Below are 21,994 nucleotides of genomic sequence, written 5' to 3'. Positions count from 1 at the left end.
AAGCTTTGCCAATGCAACAAAGCAGATTTTGTCCATAAGGGAGACTCGTTAGTTAGTGGCTTAGCCATGCCTCTGTTGTATGGGTAGCAGTTTATCCCACCCACTTGTTGCTCTTCCTGGTTGTTTTCTCTAACTTCCCACTATTCCTGAAATAACATCAGCCTTCAGTTACCACCACTAATGGAAAATACCTCATCATTCTAGGGAAGGGATTATCCAGTGGTGTCTCCTGTAACAGCAGAGACCTTGATTCACACTAGGTCACAGTGCGCACCTCTTCTACCAATACCAGCCCTGACCAATGCACAGTGGGGCTCCTCCTGATCCTTGAGTCCTTCCTTTGGAGTCAGGGTGTAACCAGAGCACACAGTTAGATCAGACAAGCATTTTTCAGGTCTTGCAGTTTAGAAATTGGCTTTGTGAAACAGAAGCTCCTTTCCATGGCTGTGTTCTCCGCAAAGAGCAATCCCTGTCCAGGTAAGGGCTGAAGAACACGGGGTAACAATGTGCTGCCACCCAAGGACACCCCTAATCTTTACAACCCAAACATGTTACTGTGGCAAAAGTGGTTAAGTCAAGCAAGCTCCACTAGACTGTCAGACCATTCGGAAAATACCTGCCAGCTGGGACACCACAAGACTTCTTTCAGCAAACTGAACAAACATCATACCTTGGCTATTTTCTAGCCATCTTCCATTCCCTTACTGTTGCGTTCAACCCAAAATAAGCAGTAGGTAAGTCTTAAGTGGTATGCTGAGGTTAATGAACACAATTCTCAAGGCATAGTAGCATTTTCCTCCTGTTATTTTGTCATCATCTATATAGTTTGTAAATCGATTTTCAAGGTCAACTCTTTACTGCTGCTGACACCTACCTGAGCTGAATCCTATAAAGAGGTAAGAGCTGCTCACTTACTTCACCTTTTTAATAATGTTTAATCTTGCAGAAGAAACTTCCGTTTCCACAGGAGTTCACACCTAGCAATCACTATTCCAAAAACATATCTTACTGGTACAATTCTTCTTACTTTATAAAAGTTTTAAAATACAAGTAAAGGTCATATGCTAATTTGACATTTCAAAATCATACTCAAACCTGAAGCTTCGTAAAAGTAAGTTTGATTATGACACTTGATGTACTCTTTGTATAAGAGCAGCTTAAAATTACTTCTTATTGCTTTATGAACTGAGAATTTTTTGCAGTAAGACATAATTTTAAAAGGCCTTAAGTAGTGGAGAACACCTAGCCAAAGAATTTTTTTATCATTGTCCTGCTAAAATAACAGCAGATGTACCAAATGTACCAAATAACGTGCTTTCTGAAAATTCTTGAGCACAGTTCTCACTTCACCAAACTGCCACACAAAGAATTTAGAACTTAAAAAAACCCTATCAGTGTCGTTAATACACACTTCACTTATTTTTCCTTGGAATGTGTGAATTTTAACATACTAAAATAGAAAAGCAGAAAATCTCTTTAAAAATTGGGGGAAAAAAGCCCTATCATTTCTTGGGAACACTGAAGATGTGCATAATACCTAGGCTGCTACTCACCATATTCACCTCAACATCTCATTGCTTTCCTGTATTCCTCCATCCTTATCTTCTCCCTTGTTCTTTCATTTCTTACCAAGTCTGTAAACACTTCAGAGCAGGCTTCCTATTTTTATACAAGGCTTGACACAACAGAGGACATCTTTCCAACACAAAAGTAATATGGAGCAATTGATACAGATAATATTATTCATTATAAAAGGAACTCGGATCTTGTCCTTTTATATTAGCTGGCTTCACTCACCACCGATTATTCGGCACGCTTCAGATGCTGCCTCAGAGGAACCATCTGACTGACACTGAAAGATCTGATGGCTGGTTGGGGACAGCTGAAATTCTGGACAGCTAGAAAAGTAAGAGGCTATTTAAATTATTAATTAAGCATAACAGGCAATAATTATGCTTTAAAGATGACCCTGAAACTACCGTTAACACCACCATGAAATTTCTGAGTTAGCAACAGAGATACATTGAACCTCCTCCTGAGAAAACCCCATAGTTTCAGGTTGGCTGCAGTTGTGTTACGTTATGCACTTCTGCCATATTCAGAGCCAGAGTGCTGGAAAAGTAGCAGAGCAGACAGCCGTCCGACGCACAATTCTGTAACTATTTATGACAGGATCAGGTATTGTTTAGGCTCCAGTTGTCAATTTCTGATTCTCAGACTGAGAAGCTTACAGCCTGCCTGCACATGCCCTCTACATACAAACCGTACTCGGGAGGCTGGATTCCCGGCTGCCAGAATTGGCTGCTCAGAAAACAGAGAAACGAACTACAAGGCTGCAACTTGCAAACTTGCACAGAAAAGAGACATTAAATAGGTCATCAATTCTTAAACAGCTAGAAGAAGGTCATTCCCTTAGAAGGATTCTGCTGCACAGCTCAAAGGAGGAGAAAAGTGGTTTCCTGATCTCTGAGACTGTTCATCCCTTTCCTTTATTTGCAGTTAAAAGATAATCTAGAGCCATTCATAGCAGTGGATGTGGAACAGACAATATCGTCACTTCTGGTGCTGTTTTACAGAGTAGAAAGGGAAAACAATATACGTGCAACAGTTATGATTTATTCCATGCTTTAGACTCATACACTCATTTAGTATTGGATGAGACGACCTTGGGAGGGCAGGGGAATTCTGCCTGGGAACTCAGAAGCTCCAGGCAGGGAATGTCTTGTAAAACTGAAAGCAAATAAAGAACCACCTTCTCCCTTATAGTTGTAGGTAAGGTTGCTTACGTAGGCTAAATAAAATCATGCAGCAAGAAGTGTTTTGCCTGGTAACTGTAACTACTTTCACTGTTACAGTACTTACCGATTTTAAGTATATGTTTCACCGGGGGAGGGGGAGAAAAGAAAAATGCTTTTTCCATGTTAACTCCACTGCTCCAATAAGTAAAACATAAAATTGTACCGTAATATAGAAACTGAGTCGGCAAATAAGATACTGACATGTTTTTATTTTCATTTTTATTACAAAATTATTAAAAAATAATCTGCTAACATTTAAAGTTTAATTTACAGACCTTCACAGCTCATCAGACTACCAAAAGGGGAATGAATGCAAAGAAGGTATGCAAGGCATTTTGTTCTCCATTATAAATAGTCAGAGCTCAGGAGCTTGCCATCAGGAGAATCAGCTTGGCCAGCAGCTCTGCCTCTGCCTCTCTGCAAATGAATAAGTGGCAGAGGCTTCGTTAAGTCTCCTTTTCTTTATTTTTCAAAGCAATTCTAAGGGCAGCAAAGGACACACAAAGCGTACCATTCTTAAGAAAAAAAAAAAAAGATCATTTTTATGCTAGCTGAAAAATCCAGCTCACTTGCATGGCTTTTTAATGTTCCAAGAACATAAGGAAAGAGAATTTTTAAAACCCTTATAATCTGTTAAAATTTCAGTTAAATCTAACAGCTTCATATGCAGAATTTTTAAGATGTTGAGACTGATCATTTACAATGTATTCAAAGAATTAATACCATATACGGAAAGATGGGATTGCTGACTGTTTTAAAAGTGTGAGTTTACACAGGATGTGGTCAGTCAACAATTCATTTGCCAATTAATATAAGCACTGATCCTTTTATTGCCTCTGAGGTAGACAGATAATAACATGTAGGAGGATACACTTCATAATTATTTCAGTTCAAAATCCACTGTTTTGCAAAAACCAATCTTCTTTAAGAAAACATCATTCAGAACTGTTTACTTTCATTGCCATTCTTTAAAAATAATACCAGTGCAACAGTGTAGCACTTAAGATGCTCAGATTTGATAGCTGCAGTGAGACTGCTTTAAAATATCTTTATTTTCTTGAGGTTTGAAAAAAGCAGAGATGGACTTACACGCTGACATCAGTATTTAAATATCTCAAGATCTTCAAAATAAAGGACCAGCTTGTACAAATGGAGATACCATTAAACAGATATCCTTTCACTTCACTAATTTTAACTGAAGTGCAATTGGTTTTATTTCTGTTACCTTCTGAGTGCACCATCAGTAATAAAAGCAAGTTCAAGAGTCTGCTGGGAAGGTGTGGGATTGCAGAATTCAGCTACAAGACCCAACTCAGTTTTCATTCTGCAGAAGAGTGAAATAATCAACGTGCTGAAACTTCAAAACCTCATTTCCCCAGCTGGTCCAGCCAGGCTGTAGGTTGCGAGCAAACAACTCCAAGCATTCCACATCTGGCTTGATAAACTCTGCCAGAACCGCTGCGCAAGAGAAAAAAAAAGAAAAAAAAGATGATAACAACCGTGACTAAGGTACAAATAACAACAGAAACAAAAATAAACAATGAACAAATAAACAAATGAAACCTCCCGTGTGCTGCTAGTGGGTGAAAACTGAATGTTTCATTAAAAAAGGGAAAGACAGCAAATTAATTTCAGGGGTTTCATCAAACAGCTGGACTATTTATAGTGAGAAGGTAATTTTAAATAAGTGCCCTTGAGATTCTGAACAATACTGTCAAGGCCTTCAATAGCCTTGATTTATTGGTTTTCATTTAGAGAAAGGGAATCAGGATTTATTTCAGACTCTACATGGATGAGTTCTGAATTTTTCACTAATACCAACCAAACAGCTCTTAAAAACTCACTTAGCTCCTATAACATAGGGGCAATATTTCTAAAAATAAATAAAAGCTTTCCTTAATTAAGATCACTCTTTTCCTCCACATCTTAAAGGGGATAAAAGCATTTTTTTACATGACAACTGCTAAAAAGGTAAAATAAGAAACACCAGTTAGATAAGCATAGCACTAAAAGGGCTATAAAAATGCAGGGACTTCTTTTTCCCCAATATCAGCTTGGCAACTGCAGAAATATTTATATAACTGTGTTCTTTCATTCAGTAACGTAAATCTCAAATTTATTCTACTGTTGGGCATTTTTACTGCTTAAATCCAAATAGATAGATGCCTGTCACTAACATCCACCAATTACGACTGGTATTCTTGGAGTGATAGAAAAAGATCTTACGTTCCACCTGAAAAGTATTATTGCAAACACTTTATTGTTAAATGTGTTACTTGCCACACAAAGCCATTTAGCTTGTGGTTGGGACAAACAAACCACAACTAGGTTGTGGTTAATGAGGTTTCAGGAAATAGCTACAAAGATATTATGTATAAAAATAGGTATGAGAAAAGCAAAGGCTTAAGGAGTACCCAAAAAAAACTGAGGCAGAAAGAGTGAAAAGCATACGTATACTAAAAATTACATGTTTTTTTGTTGTTGTTACTGAGGTCAAAAGAAGAAAAACTAAGAAACCATTTCCTTTTCCAAAGGATCAGTGCAGATCAGATCTGAATTTCTGTAACTTAAAATTACAGCTCATAAATCCAGCATTATGTTGCTTGACCCAGTCTCTTCAGATATGATCATTGCAGAAAGCAAAAATACATCCAATCACCATATATCAAAGTGGGAGAGGGAAAGCTCTTTTTTTGTGCAATCCAAGTTCTGACTTTTTGCATCAAGTTTGCCAGTCACAGACTCCCTGTGTGAGACCACAGCTGATTTTGTCACAGATTGCTCCTGTTGCAGAAGGATGAGCATCCACTTCACTTACTAGTGAGTGTTAACCAACCCCAGATGCATTTCCTACCTACACGATCACCCCTTCCACAGGTTCAATCCATTCAAAACTTTTTGGTATATATTTTGTAATGGGTGTTTCCAGACTTTCTTGTATTTTGGCACGGCTTAAAAATCTATCCTCCTTCCCCCAATCTATACCAAATGTCAAATGAACGTCTCAGATGGGTTATCATCAAGGCAGCTTTTAATCTAAAAAATACTGCTACCAGCAGAAATCTTATTCTAAAAACTGCTTCTTTTAGAGGCAAGCTAAAATGTTTAAACAAATCTAACATTTGCAGAGAAGAGTCCAGGAGGTTTAGAGGAAAATGTACATTCTGATGGAAAACGCTGCACTGAACATCGCTGTTTGGTGTCACGGGAGTTTATCTAATTAGACACCACTTATGAGTAGCTGCTTTTATACCATTTTGCAAACCCAACATATTAAAAAAAATGTGGTAAAATTTATTGTTCTTTTTCAATGTTCTATTTAGTTAAGGATTTCTTGTGCGCAATTTACTGCTCACATGATTAGAGGAACGGAGCACCTCTCCTATGAGGAAAGGCTGAGAGAGTTGGGGTTGTTCAGCCTGGAGAAGAAAAGGCTCCAGGGAGACCTTATTGTGGCCTTTCAAAGTTTTATATACATCAAATACTTAAAATCTTACAAGAAAGATGGGGACAGACTTTTTAGCAGGGCCTGCTGTTATAAGACAAGGGGTGATGGTTTTAAACCAAAAGAAGGTAGATTCAGTCTAGATATAAGGAAGAAGTTTTTTACAGTGGAGGTGGTGAAACACTGGCACAGGTTGCCCAGAGAGGTTGTAGATGCCCCATCCCTGGAAACATTCAAGGTCAGGTTGGACGGGGCTCTGGGTAACCAGATCTAGCTGAAGATGTCCCTGCTCATGGCAGAGGAGTTGGACTAGATGACCTTTAGAGGTCCCTTCCAACCCAAACCATTCTATGATTCCATTACTTTAACAAAGATCTTCCAAAAATCTATTCTCTTGATCATCTAAGAAAAACCATGTTGCAGGAGGCTGCAGTTTTTCCACAGAAAAGAAGGGAGAGACTTTGGAAAGCAAAGTTCCAAAGCTTTCAATAAGCTCTCTGTGAGCAGACCCTGACATCTGTAGGATATCTTTTTGACCCTAATGGGCATAAGATCGTGCACAGCTTACAGCAGAGTCAGGCTTTATATGGCTTCCCCCACTCCATATAAAAACAAAATAGAACCATTTTATGCCTTATATAGGCTTCTAAGTAGAGGAAGCAATTGTTTAGGTGACAAAATTTCATTAAGAGCACATTAGTGTTGTTGACATTCATTCTTAAAATGCATAAATTAAAAGTATCATCACAGCACTAAGTCCAGTAATCAAAAGCAGTTTTACTAAGCACCAAAAACTTCCATGCCTAAAAACAATTTTAGAAGCAGACTTAGGAAATTCAACCAACCTCGAAGATTGGTTTGAAGGAAAGCAAAAAAGAGATAGCCAAAAAACAGGTCAGTTCAGCAGAAGCAGGAAGCTTGTGCCAATCTTTGGATTGATTTGGTTATAGAATTTAAAAAGGAAGTCCCAGGAATCTTCCCCTCGACTGCTGCCAGAGAGAGGGTCTTTTCTAAAGTCAGAAGGTTTTTTAAAAAACAGATTACATATAATTCAAGATCACATTATAGTATGATTTTTCATTGCTAGGTTGTAGGTATTTACATAATCACATCAGGCAGTAACTTGCACTGCAATGGAAATAACCATATCAAGAGGGCAATAATGTGGCTGTATCTTATTGGCATAAAATCTCATTACACAGGTTTCCTTAAAATAGGAAGAGTCAGTGTTCAGGTTACAAATTATAGCTTCTTTGCTAGGCTTTTATATAACCAGAAGGCTACTCTAACACACATGGATCTGACTTGCAGCCCTTAAGCAAACTCTAGAATTTTTTCCTCTGAAAACAGGTTAGAGGATCTACATCAGTAGAAGGATTAAATATTAAGTTTTTCTACCATAGCAACAGATTTAAATAAAAAAAGAAAAAACACACAATTACTTCTATCCACCTACAGATACCACTGACAATAAACAGCTTGCAGGTGCCATGAACACTATGACAGCAACTCAGGCACCTATCCTTGGGCACCTACACACAAAGCTAGCACAAAGCCAGCTGGTAGATGTAACACTGGTCTTCCAGAAAACCCACTTCCTTCTGAAGCGTGATCTGGCAGTCAGGCAGGATACCTGCCACACCTGCCTACTCCTAATCCCAAATATGTATTGAAGATGCATGCTGCTAAAAATGTTTAAATAAGGAATGCTTCAATAAGGAAAAGAAGGGATCATTTTCAAAACAAGCAACAGTTTCCCCTTATCTTTTGAACTTCCATCACCTAAAAAGCAAGTTCTGCATGGCAAATTGGATACACAAAGTGAAAATGACTGTCAGCTTTTCACGATCTGATTTGTGAGCCACACAAAGCACACGACTGAACTCATTTCGCAGTAATCCTTCAAAAGAGTTTGCAATGTAGAGGTCCTTACTGCCCAGTTTGTCTAATCCCTGAAGAGAGTAGGGCTAGAAAACGACCTGAAACTAAGCACAAAAATGGCTTTACATCTCTGCATCTTTCCTGAGCTTCAAGTTAACCCTAGATGTTGATGGACCTATCAATTAGTCTAACAGTAAGGACTCGCAAGGTGCATAAGGAAACAAAAGGTATTTACTTCTTCCAAGAACACTTTTATAACATGGCCTAACAAGCCAGGGTTGCTACAGGAGGGAGTTCCCAAGATATCCCATTGCACTCTTCTGCTGTAGATATGCAAAGTGGCTAGAACATAGCCAAGAATTAATTCCAATGGTTTTAGGAATATTCCTATATGACAATATTATTTTCTAACAATAAATGTACATACTTAAAAACTGGAGGGGAGATGACTACAACAAGAAGACTCTATAAAACAGGAAAAGGAAAGGAGGTGTTTGAAATTCTACATTACATCACATCAATCATTTGTGTAACAGAATACCTTCTATGCCTTCTAAGAGCAACGCTGAATTGAATTAGGAAGAAACCCTGCTGTTATTTGAATCAAAACCAGAAGTAATAAAATCTCATTTTAACGCATTTGCATAAAGAAGCTTAAGTACATTTACAATGACGTATTAAAGCTCTAAGCAGTGAACACAGCATATGCATCACCAAAAACCCCTACGGTCGCAATTTCATGGTTAAATGCACTGTAGGAACCCAAACGTCTCTTTTTGATGGCTTACTTTAATTTACACCTTTCTCTTTCCCCAGAGAGATAAACTGTTACAATCAGTCATTAAGTGGCTACATATGTACCAACATACAGCCTTTATAGTAGTAATAAGAAATAAAGTACCAGACAGCATCAGTAAATACTAATATTTTTGGCTTTGTTACTACTTAAACAAAGCATAAAGAATGCGTGTGACTCATCAGGTGTCCTTCTGCCCCATTGCCAATTCTCTGCTTCTGTTCAAATTTCTTCTGAATCACTCTAGGATGTAGCTCAGCTGCTCTCTATTGGCCACTTGAGAATACTGTCCGGTCATGGAAGTGATACCCTTTTACAACACTGAAGTCAAAGCATCAGCAGTTAGCTTTTGTCTTATGGTCTACCTTTTCATACCATAAACATGGAGCTGAATGGAGATGCCAAAACTGTAGGATACAAGTGGATTTTTATAAAAACCTTGTAAATCACTGATATTGCTCAACAGAAATTCATTCTTCAAACAGAAACATAAATGGTGCACAATGGTATCAAATTCAAGACTCAAGAAATATATAAATTAGCATCGACAATTTATTTCAAAAACCATTCAGGATCATAATTTTTAAAGGATTCCCCAGTACGGTTTCTAGATTCTGCCCTACAAAAGAATTGTTCTGAGGACCATTCTGGCACTAGAATTCTCTGTAATACATATAAACCTCTGTTTTGCACCCCTGGATACCTCACAAGTTTACTGTTTGTGTCCGAGTGTGCTGCTAAGCACTGGTCTTCTGAAAAGGCTCTAGGTGGCTGCCTCAGATCACTACCCTACCATTCACTTGCTTAAATCAACACACGTACTTCCTGCTGTAGCCCTAATTCTTAAAGACATGGCTTCAGAACTGCAAAAAGATCCTCCTAGAATTGCCTTTTTTTACTTTTAGCTAACCAAAATATGTGCCTTCTTACTAGTTTTTCAATAGGTATATATGTATTTTTTTATTTAATAAATACAAGCCCAAAATACAAATTTTAGAACCTCCCTGAACATGTAACAACTGTCCAGATCAGCTTCCTAACCGAAGTTGTTCTATTCCTTGGGAATAGAAAAAGGAAAGCATGCCAGTGAAGCAAACTGTGATGCCTCTCCTCTCCAAGAACATTATGCATTTCTTCTACCTGCCTTTTCTGATGTGATTACATAGTGCCACGTGCACCTGGAATACTTGCAGATTCATCATGAGCTTTCCCCTTGAGGGACGATGAAACCGTATGTTTCTTACCATAGCGTTGTAAGGTGCTCAGATGCTATAATGATGAAACAAGTACCATTTTCTATAGATTAAATTAGTCAGAGTGCTCCAGAACAATGTGCTAATGGTAACATATCACCCAGAAATCTTCAAATGCTTTGGACTAAACTCTGAAAAGTTAAATTCATACCCACGCTAACTGGCTGGCTGGTGTTACTGCATCAGTTTCAGTAAATTAAATGCAGCTCCTCAGAAATAAGCTGGGCACGTCTTATTTGCTGCCTATTGTTAAACAGTTTTAAAATAATTGGGTTTTTATTTAAATGCACAACTGTACTGCAGGTATATGAACAACTCATGCAGAAATAAAATTATTTCTTTCAGGATGACATTGGCAGTGACAGGTTAGCATTTGGACTCAATGATCTTAAGGGTCTTTTCCAACCTTAACGATTCTATGATTCTATAATAAAGAAAGAGGTTTCTGCTTTTATTAACTAAGTATAAGATATCCTATTTTTTATATTCCCAAAGTTCCCCAACACCACAAGGTACTTTAGGTCATTTGGCATAACTACCTACTGTAAACTGTTCCTGCAGCATTTAAAAACAAATTTTAAAAATGTAGCTTTTTTCTTTACGCGTCTACCCAAAATATTTACACAATCATGCTTGAAGTTCTACTTTCATATTCATTTTTAGAGACCAAGACTGAGGCATCTGACAACATTGTTAGAAACGCTGAAGAACCACAAGTCCTATTAAGCAGAATTGTTTGGCATATGGGAAATCAAGGCACTTCATATATAAAAGTATCTCATTCTAAGTACATCATTTCAGATATCCAAGTCCAATGCCCTACAGAAACATTATGCAACAAAACAAAACGTACCAGTAAGAGGGGGTTTATGTGAGTGCAGACTGCAAGGTATGCTGACAATTAACTTATGTTCTGGAATTGGAAGTACATCTTCAGATTTCCTGTCGTATAAATCAGAAGAAAAGAGGCATGAGAATGAATACCACCAAATGTGATGCTGCAGCTCTCACAGAGCTCCTTCAGATGGGAGCTAACACAAAATGTTCATTCACAGTCAAACTTCAGATAAGTCTAAGGGAAGTTAAATGTCATTCACCCATAATACGTGAAAGGACAGTTTACGAAATCACTGAGGCTTTAGACAAAATGTGGTTAACAACAGCCATACAAAGCCTTTGAAAACAAACAACATAATCCTGTATGTTTTCATGTGTAGAAAAACACCAGCATCCCCAAAATGGCATCAGCCTGTGCCAGGGACACATGGTCCAAGAGAACTTGCCAGCAAAGGAAGCCCTCCCTGTCCACGAGGCTTTTATCTGAGCCAGTTCCCCAACACCGATGTAAGGAACAAAGGTTTCCACCCATGAACCTCACTAGAGCACTCCCTCGTCCCAAAGCTAATAAAGCTATTTTTAGGTCCACAATCAGACACAAGATGATGCTAAGAGAAGATTTTGCATTATATCGTACTATGAACAAGTGATACATACAAAGAGAATCCTAGCAGCCTCAAAAAAGACGTTTACTATAAATATCTTGGCATACCTTAATGTTTCCTTTACATCTTCTTGAACTCTCCCCAGCACAAGAACTTCATAGGGCTTTTTGTGTAAAGAATCCAACGGAAATATAAACTCTCCAGCTCTAGTAATCTGACACAAAGGAGTTAACAGTACACAGTAGAAGATTTTCATATCATATTTTTGAGACATTTTCTTTGATGATAAGATACTGTCAATACCATACCTTTCAAATACGAAAGCACATAATAGTAAATAGACAAATTACTAGAATATGAAGTGTTATAGTGAAAGCCCTCTCAGTCTCCAACAAAGCAACAAAAAAAATGAGAACTTACTTTTACCCAGTGCCACTCAGCAAGTGTTTTCACAGACCAATGAGGATAAAGTTCATCCTTAACAAACCGTAAGTGCTTCTGTCTATTAGTCACCCACGTGACTACAAGACAATTTGGAGCAGCTAGTGCTGGTACAGGAATCTGCTTGATTTGCCAAGAAGACAAGTGGCTGTATCTATACAGCAACACAGTGAGAATGCAAGTTAGCATATACCAAATACAAAAATTGCAAAGCAACACAAATGGATAAAGAAATTACACGGCCAAGATGTTTCAAGAATTGCCTCCTGACAAGTCATAAAAATGGATCAAGACTGACACCCAGTGGCCAAATCTGATGGAGTCTGATATAAAATTATTGGTGTATGTACTGAAGTTTTACTGAGCAGAAACTTTAACTACATATTTCTACTATTCCCTCAAACAAAGTATTATAAGTTGTGATTCTGAAGAAGTCTAAAAGCCCACATGATGCTATTCTATACTACCCGTGAGTCGCAATTTGTGGAACCTACACGTTGCAGCATCGGAAACATTGGCACGCTGCCTACTGGAATTGGCAGCCACCGCCTGGGTACCTGGGATCCCTATACAACGCAGCACTGAGAACAACAGGGAGAAACAGGTAACAAGGATAAAATCCAAAATACCTCCTCGACTGGACTGCCCAGAGAAATCAAGATTCACAACCCAGATGTGAAATGCTTAACAAGGATTAGCCATCAACAAGGTAACTAACAGCAGTGATAACTCTTCCAACTTTTGCCTTTATTTTGTGCTGGCTAATTCATGCTTGTGAATAACTACAATTTCTTTTTTTTTTGAGTAGACATTATTCTAGAAAGTTGTAAGGCCATATTTCCTGTCTGCCCTTCTTTCACATGGATGAAATTCTATGGTAATCAAGAGAGCTCCACTGTCATAAGCCTGATGTTACTCAGTGGAGAAGGAAGCCCATAAAATTTTAAGTTAACCACTTGATAAACTACAGTCCTCTGAAAGTTCCTATTGCACTTGAGGATTTTACTGCTGCATTATCACTTTCTCTCTTCTACCCATCACACTGAAGCCCAAACTACAGCACACATGAAAAAAAAAATTTAAAAACTAGAACTTCTGAATTAGACCTCAGTCCTGGAAATACTTATACATTTATCTCGCTTTATGCCCACTAAAGCAACCCTATTAATTTCAAATGAGTATCTGCATGATCTGGAGCTTACAAAACAGGCCTTCCTTATAAATCTCAAGGATCAACGTTCTCTCACCAGTTCGGTAATTTAAGATCTACCCTTGCAAATATTTTGTATGCAAAGTATCCAAAGCATTTCAGTGAAATCCCCAAGACGTTTCATAGATTTGAAGGTAGGCATGAGCTAAGACACTTGCTAGTTTAAGCTACAGTTTCACAGTTATATTGGTCTTGGATTGCACCGGTATATTAAAACGTTAAATACCCTTCGGAAACCAAGACAACAAAGTTCATTTGATTTTACTATAAAATTTACCTGTTACTCCTTTTAACGGACTTGTTTTCCCATGGTGGATCAATCACAATTACATCATACTTTTTCTTGTCTGGGAAGTGAAATTACAAAAAAAAAAAAAAGCCAATAAATTCCTTTTAAAATAAATCTACTGATTTATTTTAAACTGATAAAGGCTTAGCTACCAACCTACAAACATTTAAAGAGCCAACCACGCAGCAAAACCACAGCTTTCTTCTGTTCTTTCCAAATAAGAAGTTAAAAGGCTTCTAGCATGCTTGTTTTAATTCAGATAATCATATACTTCAGGGATTTTTAGGCTGCTTACCAAAGGAAGGGACATAAATGTGATCTGTGTCAGAGCCCTCCACAAAATTTTTAACATCTTGGGGACTTTCAGAAAAAAACCTGATAGCAGAGCGCAAGTCTCAAAGATGAAAATTTCTCCAAGTTTCCTAATAGAAGCTACGTAATAAGGCACCCAGCTGAGTGAACAGCTGCAGCCCTGAACACAAGATCCCTGCCCGTCTGATCCTTCAGCAGGCCAGTTGAGACACAGAGCTCCAAACCAGCCCTGGAAAACTCTGTTTTGCACCACTGGAGGTGAAGAGAGACAGAGAGCTAGACCCAGTGTATGAAATGGAAATTAATGGACAAGATGAAGGAGACTGAAAGAGTATTCATGGAAGAAGTTGGGTTTGCTTTAGTTGGAGGAGAGAAAAAACAGGACTCTCCAATTTTATTTTTTTCCACAGAACTTATTTGTTCCTTCATTGAGTGTGATGTTAATTGTTTAAATAGCTAGTAAGAACAACAGCTTCACTCTTAACGTCCATTCAGTGTGCTTCCTACATCTTATTCCTTTATTAATATTGGAGGTGTTATACTGACAGTGGGCTGACCAGCAAGAAAGACTTCTTTTTTCTTCTTCCCTTTCACCTGCCAAATAGTAATTAAAATGAACAGTAGACTTTCACCAAAAAAAAGAAAAAAGAAAAATCTAAGTCATGGCATTATATTAACATTTACTGTTGGTTACTTCAAAAGCATTCTCTCAAATTTCTTGGACTGCTCTCTGACCTCTGGGAGAATCCAAACTTGCTATATGCACAGCTGTGCATAATGATAGTACAGTAGCACAGTAATAGTGATCTTCCTTCTTTCATACAGCTGAAAGCAATTAGCTGGCTGAATTCTGGACTTCAAATATAAAATTATTATTTCAATAATAAGATTCCACCTCCTGCAGGTCTTCTTAATTAAAAAAAAATCAGTGAAAGCATCTAAATTGCATATTAGAAGGAAGGAAACATATGTAACTAACTAAGAAATCCAAAATTATTGATTAGAGTGTAGAGCAGTAATCCCCAGCTCTTGCTCACAGGAAACAACTTTCCTATAAGAATGTCTAATGAAGCTTAGATGCTAATAATAATAAAGGTCAAATTGAAAGTTAATGGAATGGTGAAGTACAGTGAAGACTACCACATGTTGTCAGCTTAAAGCTTTCTGCATGGCCCATTAAGGCTGGGGATACTGGCTTGGATAGCTTTTGATTTACTTTTACAGAGGAGTTATTAACTCTAAAATCCCACCACTTCCCTACCACTGATTTTGGCTTAAGCCAGCACTCTCAGCTGTGAAATGTAGCAGCTGATAACCAAGTCAGCTCATGTTTGCTACTCATGGTCTTGCTGAAGTGGTGTTCACCTCCAGCTGGGTCCAGCAGCCTCTCACATTGTTACCTTATCTGAGGGATGCTGGAGTTGGTTTCACAATCAGTTTATGCCAATCTAAATAGACCCTGCTGCTAAACAGGATGAATCTGTAAGGGAACCCTTGCTTTAAGTTGCATAATCCCATCCCTCTCCCACGATCTAATCTAGCTAAAAACCAAGACAGCAGGAATACCACCCCAGCAGCAGCATGGATTTATCTATATTAAAGCCTCATCCTATGGAATAGGGACCCAGCAGCACATCTAGTCCCAATTAATGCATTTACATGACTTCTATACTGACAGCGGCTCATGACACGCTTACAAATTGTCGTATTTTGGCCTTCATGTAAAATGCTGTGGCTGAGACTTTTAAAGGAGCCTCCTGGAGACAGATAATCCCCCCATGACATGAGCTCCTAATCGCTCAAGAATCCTTTGAAAACCCTCACCTATTTGCACAAAGTTAGAAATACCACTTTGAAAGCTTGCAACAGCATTTCCTACCAGTGTGATGCTGTACGTTAAAATCCATTCATTGAGTCCTCAGTCACCCTGACATTAACTGGCCTTCTCATGTAGGAGGGAAGTGGTAAATTCTAATGCCTAAAGATACTTACAGTTCAGCAGGGGATGTAAACATGAAATATCAGATAAAAGGAAACTGCTTTTTGGTGGCACCAAGTACTTCTGCCCCATTAACACAACGATCTTTGCACAGTCTGAGCTGTTTTCTGTAACACACGAAAGCAGATCATGCTCTGGAATAGAGGTTTCATCATCTAGCACATGTATAGCTTGACGGTCACTTTCATTCACAGCTGGAAACTGCTTTGCCATTTCACATAATTCAGCCAACCCACAGCCTATGTGTCCAGGAACAACATTCTTCCTGCAACTGAGTTCTGCAGTAGTGCGGTGAAGAAAACCACTTTTCAGGCCTTCTTGAACTAAATGCAAAGTGCCTTCCCAAATGAGCTTCCTGACCTGTATGGTCATAAAGAAACAAGGGAAAAGAAATGATCTTTCAAGTATCTACTTGATCACAGAATGCAACGGAAATCAAAACATTTTCAGTCTGCAGAGTGGGAAAAGGATCCTTGCCAAATACTGAGATCATTTACTCAAAAGCTACAAAGGCATGATAATGAGGCCATGCTAACTTTTGTTGTTGTTTTTTTGGTAAAGTGACAACAATTAGAAGCCTGGAGAAAGAAAGAGTGACTGACTACTGAATAAAACATTGCACAGACAACAGAGGTGGAATATTATGGTTCCAAACAAACACAAATATCAAAGAAATAATTTAAGTTAAAATTCTAATCTAATTTCAAGCTACTGTGTCCATAAACATTTTTGTTTGAGATGTATACTGGGATCTAAAAATCAGTATTTTTCCACATTTTAATTAATTTTGAAAAATAATAGTTTATGCATTTTAAAAGTAATATGGAAGTACAAAAAGGAAATAAAATTATTAGAATTTGGTTTTGCATCTTTTCTAAGTGACACACCTCTCAAATAATCTGCCAGTGAGTCCAGAAAGACAAGACCCTTCAATCTATATACACTCTCATTCATTTCAGCACCTTCCCTTTGCAAAATTTAGAGACCTAGTTTATTCCCAAATCACTGAGCCTGTATGAGTTTTAATTATCAATGGGGCATTTTTGTTCATTTAGACTAGCAATACTGCCAGTTACAGTTGTATTATCAAAGGTTCCAAATACATATTATGGCTTCTAAAGCTCCTGGTTACAGAATCCTCAATGCTACAAGATATTTTTACAAAATACTCTTTATAACCATTTCCAAATTTGGGGGGGAGGGAGGGGGAGATTTTTTAAAAATCATTTTTTTAATATCACCACCATCTAGATATCTGAAGGGACAGAATCATCATTTTTTAGTACCTACATTTGTGATAGCAAAATTTTGCACTACTTTAACAGAATTACTAGATGCATTCTTAGAAATGCTACAAGTTGTACAGCTGAATTAATGCAGATGACTCTTCTTCTTATATCCACACGTTAATTCACAGGTGAACAAAGCCTCTTATTATCAATTAATTTAAACATTAGTTTTAACAAATGGCTGCTGACGGAATATAGCGGTTTTTTTGTACTGTCCTCCGTGTTGACTCTGACTGAAATGCATAAATGGATTCAATGCCTGCTTTCATTGGCAGACACAAATTTAGGGGGTTTTTTTTTGGAAAATTATTCTAAAGATAACAATAAGTGCCAAAATAATCTGAACTGACTTGCAGAGCTACAGTGTTTAACACTACAAATACAGTAAAAACAATACATTCTAATCTGTGAATGGTATCACAGGCTAGCTGCAACCACATATTTTTCAAAACTGTCTTTTTTGCATATTCACCAAAAACCATTTGAAGCTACACAGGCCTCCACAACATCCAACTTCTTCTCTTCATTTCTTCCCTTATTCCTTTTGCTGAACGACTTTACTTTAGCTGAAAGGTTTTCATACTCAAAAATCTTCATTTCATGGAGCAGATCATCTTGAAAGCCATTATGCAGCACATGCGGGACAACCACGGGATTGGGCTCAGCCAGCATGGGTTTATGAAAGGGAGGTCCTGCCTCACCAAACTGGTCTCCTTCTATGACAAGGTGACCCACTTAGTGGATGAGGGGAAGGCTGTGGACATTGTCTGCTTGGACTTTAGTAAGGCCTTTGACACTGTCTCCTACAGCATTCCCCCGGAGAAACTGGCTGCTCACGGCTTGGACAAGTACACTCTGCGCTGGGTTAAAAACTGGCTGGACGGCCAAGCCCAGAGAATGCTGGTAAATGGAGTCAAACCCAGCTGGCGGCCAGTCACGAGTGGTGTTCCCCGGGGCTCACTGTTGGGGCTGGTCCTGTTCAATATCTTCATTGATGATCTGGATTAGGGGATTGAGTGCACCCTCAGTAAGTTTGCAGATGACACCAAGCTGGGTGGAAGTGTCAATCTGCTGGAGGGGAGGAAGGCCCTACAGAGGGACCTGGACAGGCTGGATCAATGGACTGGAGACAACGGTATGAGATTCAACAAGGCCAAGTGCCAGGTCCTGCTCTTTGGTCACAACCACCCCATGCAACACTACAGGCTTGGGGAAGAGTGGCTGGAAAGCTGCCCAGCAGAGAAGGACCTGGGGGTGTTGGTTGACAGTCGCCTGAACATGAGCCAGCAGTGTGCTCAGGTGGCCAAGAAGGCCAACAGCATCCTGGCTTGTATCAGGAACAGTGTGGCCAGCAGGAATAGGGAAGTGATCGTGTCCCTGTACTCGGCACTGGTGAGGCCGCATGTTGAATACTGTGTTCAGTCTGGGGCCCCTCAGTACAAGGGCATCCAGGTGCTGGAGCATGCCCAGAGAAGGGCAACGAGGCTGATGAAGGGTCTAGAGCACAAGTCTTATGAGGACTGGCTGAGGGAACTGGGGTTGTTTAGCCTGGAGAAGAGGAGCCTGACAGGAGACCTTCTTGCTCTCTACAACTACCTGAAAGGTGGTTGTAGTGAGGCGGGGGTCAGACTCTTCTCCCAAGTAACAAGCGATAGGACGAGAGGAAATGGCCTCAAGCTGTGCCAGGGGAAGTTTAGGTTGGTTATTACGAAAAACTTCTTCACCGAAAGGGCTGTCAAGCATTGGAACAGGCTGCCCAGGGAGGTGGTTGAGTCTCCATCCCTGGAGGTATTCAAAAGAAGGGTAGATGTGGTGCCTGAGGATATGGTTTAGTAGTGGACTTGGCAGTGATAGGTTAGCATTTGGACTCAATGATCTTAAGGGTCTTTTCCAACCTTAACGATTCTATTATTCTATGATTCTATGACCTTGATCTTCAACGTTCTCACCTTTAAGGTGATTCTGCACATGCATAGCTTATTCACAACAATAATTACAGGACCTCTACACTGTATCATAGCAAACTGTACATGTTTACTGCAAAATTGTTGCCATGCAAGAGAAGAAAAATTTAGTCATTTAAATATAGCCCAAGAGGAAGAGAATTAAACAAAAAGCCCAGTATGACTAACACCTTTGTCAGAGGAAAGAAAGCAAGTGCAGGTCCTAGTTCAGGTTAACATCACTATTTAGGAAAGCAGTAAGAATACATCAAACATTAACCACAGATTACATTTCTAGAATTTACTAACATGCTTCAGTGAAATTCAGTTGTGACTTCACCAATACATTGCTGACGTGAGCCGAAATAGAGACTTGAATTCTAATTATTCATGATGCTTTAGTATGACAATGTAAAATGTGAAAGGGAATAATTCATTCTCATTAGGCGAAGCGAGACATCTTGAAGCGCATTTGTTCAGGGAAGCTTTGAATAACTTCAGCACAGCTAAAGATGAATTGATCTTCAGAACAGGTTACGCTGTTTATTTCAGTCATTTCCTGTTAAACTCAGTCACTTCCTGTTCAACTAATGTTCAACTCATGACTATATAATGCTCAGTTATCCACAACAGTAAAAGATATTTTGTGAATGCAGCTTGCAGCTCTTCGAAACGTCTCAGCTGTAGTTTCATGCCTAGTTTCACCTATATCTACACAGAAGATATTCTCTGTATGCACTTACTCATTTAAAGACTGGAGGGATGACCTCCCTGTTAGTGGAACAAGCTACAAGAACAGAACCTGTCTGCAACTATGACTTGCCCTCTGCACATGCCCAAAGTCAGGTATCACATACTCACAAAGTATACTTTTGTTCAGGCCTACCTTTGAATGGTATTCTAAAGCATCCAGTTCACCTTGGTTGAATACACATTTCCTTTTACGTTTCTGCAGAATGAGCAAATGGGGGGGGAATCCATATTACTCCATGACGAAAGGAAAAAAATAAACAGTCAAACATACCTGAATTACAAAATGAACTCTTTCAGAAGCAAAAGAAACTTCAATCTCTTTCTTTTTCTATCACAAGCATAAGTCCAATAAGCAAAACGATCTCAAAATACTTAGGCTGCTGTAGGCATTCTCGAGGCACATCGATTCAAAGCTGTGTCGTGTTACTCACGGCATTGGGATCGGAAGGTACTTAGTGCGTGCCACAGCTCCCAAGTGCAGTTTATCAATAACAGGAGAAAATTAACTAGTTCTTCACAATTACATCTGTTTGTTTAGATGAGCGACTGGGGTTATTTTTTTTTGTCCATAAGGAATAGTACTGAACAATCTAGGTACTGAAAATAAATTCATACTGTCCTTCCCTCCCTGTTAATCTGCACAATCTTGACGGCTACCACAGTTTTAGCTCAAGTGCCTGACCACAACCAACATCAGATTTTGTGAGCAACCTGCTGTTTTTGAGTCGCAGAATGCACATTACTGACATAGGACACAAGAATATCCTTACGAGTGCTTACATTTTCCATGCATCTTGAGATCTATTGTGGAAGACTTCCTGCTCTCCTACATAACTTCAGGAAACTGAAATATGCAAGACATTTTTAGTGGTATATTATTTACCAGGGGATTGCCGTAGTTTACTGTAATACAGAGAGCATACCTTCCTAGCACTGGCAACGGAATCTCCGACACCACTCGTGGTTCCTTCTTGGTGTTCCTCTCTGTTGCTGTTGGCCTTTACTTCTGTGAGAATCACCTCAGGGCATCCCTGCCACAGCTGCTCCTCAGGAGCTGCAGCTATATGAGGCTTAGAAACGTCAAAGAACTCCTCTCGAAACATATATCTAATTTTTTCTGTTTTACCTTCTGTTTCTATTGCATCTCCACGACTAGGAGTAGGACCATCTCTTGGTGAGGATGTGGCAGGAAAGGTAGAAGTAGCACGATAATGTTCAGTAGAAGCATCAGAAGCATTGAGAGTGACGTCACCACGGTACGCAAAGGAGTGACAGATCTCATAGCCACACTGGTTGATGAAAGACAGATGATCCACAAGCCACCCCGCCGTCAGCCGATGTACCACAGTCATCACAGCTCCCCTTTTCACGAAGGAAAATCAACTCCTTGAAGCTGTAGCCGGTAATTGTACACACTTCCTGAAGCAAACTTCTCCTGTGGGAATTCTTTTTAAGAGTTCACTTTTCAGAATTATCACTGTTTAATAAAGCAGCACTTATCTTCTGACAGAGATTTCCACGTGCACACAGGATACACTGCAGAAACTTCTGACTTCAGCCGTTTTCCTCGTTGTGACCTGCTTCATTCCGATTTCACTTTTTTTATAGCAAGCAAGGTCTAAATAACTTTCTATAATTTTATAAAGTGTATATTTTATCTAAGATTACTTTTTTAGCCAGTTAGAAAACAGCATTATGATACACAGCAATTACATAAATCAAGACTTCACAGGGCAGCGCTCAGGAGCGGTAAGAGCAGTACTGGGGCAGTCGCGGCCCCCGCGCCCGCAGGAACACGGGGCCCGGAAGCTCAGGGGTTTCCTCGGAACCACCCCTCGGCCGTGTCCCCTCGCCACTCGGCGGCAGGAGGGACCCGACGGCGCAGCACCCCCCGCACCGAGCAGGGGAGGAGCTGCCGAAGCCCGTGCGGAGGCTCGGCACGGCGGCTCCGAGCAGTTACTGCGGGTGGATAGGGAGGGAGCGGCCCGCCGCCCCGGGGCCTGCCACAGCCCAACGGCACCCGGCAGGCTTACCGCCACCGCTCCGCCCCCCGCCGCCATCTTGCCGTGCGGCCGCCACCTCCTCTCCAGAGTGCTTTTAGGGGAATCTGCCGGTTTGCGGGTAAGCAGCTGGTAAACGGAAG

The 21,994-nt window shown here is 39.6% G+C and overlaps 1 protein-coding gene across 1 annotated transcript; it reads right to left on the bottom strand.

Moving 5' to 3' along the window:
- Positions 1–2,987: 2,987 nt before the first annotated feature.
- On the bottom strand, positions 2,988–21,976 carry METTL4 (methyltransferase 4, N6-adenosine). Its single transcript, XM_075084776.1, has 8 exons — positions 20,775–21,976; positions 19,985–20,047; positions 15,860–16,226; positions 13,544–13,613; positions 12,036–12,210; positions 11,723–11,829; positions 11,027–11,115; positions 2,988–4,256 (listed from the first exon to the last, which is right to left on the bottom strand). Exons 1-8 carry the CDS (start codon positions 21,201–21,203, stop codon positions 4,111–4,113), a joined length of 1,446 nt encoding a protein of 481 aa, XP_074940877.1. The 5' UTR covers positions 21,204–21,976; the 3' UTR covers positions 2,988–4,110.
- Between the last annotated feature and the right edge of the window lie 18 nt (positions 21,977–21,994).

This window comes from Phalacrocorax aristotelis, chromosome 2, assembly GCF_949628215.1.
Source record: "Phalacrocorax aristotelis chromosome 2, bGulAri2.1, whole genome shotgun sequence".
Classification (NCBI taxonomy): Eukaryota; Metazoa; Chordata; class Aves; order Suliformes; family Phalacrocoracidae; genus Phalacrocorax; species Phalacrocorax aristotelis.
Note: the sequence above shows the minus strand (reverse complement) of the source record. Positions and strands in the feature narration are given on the sequence as shown.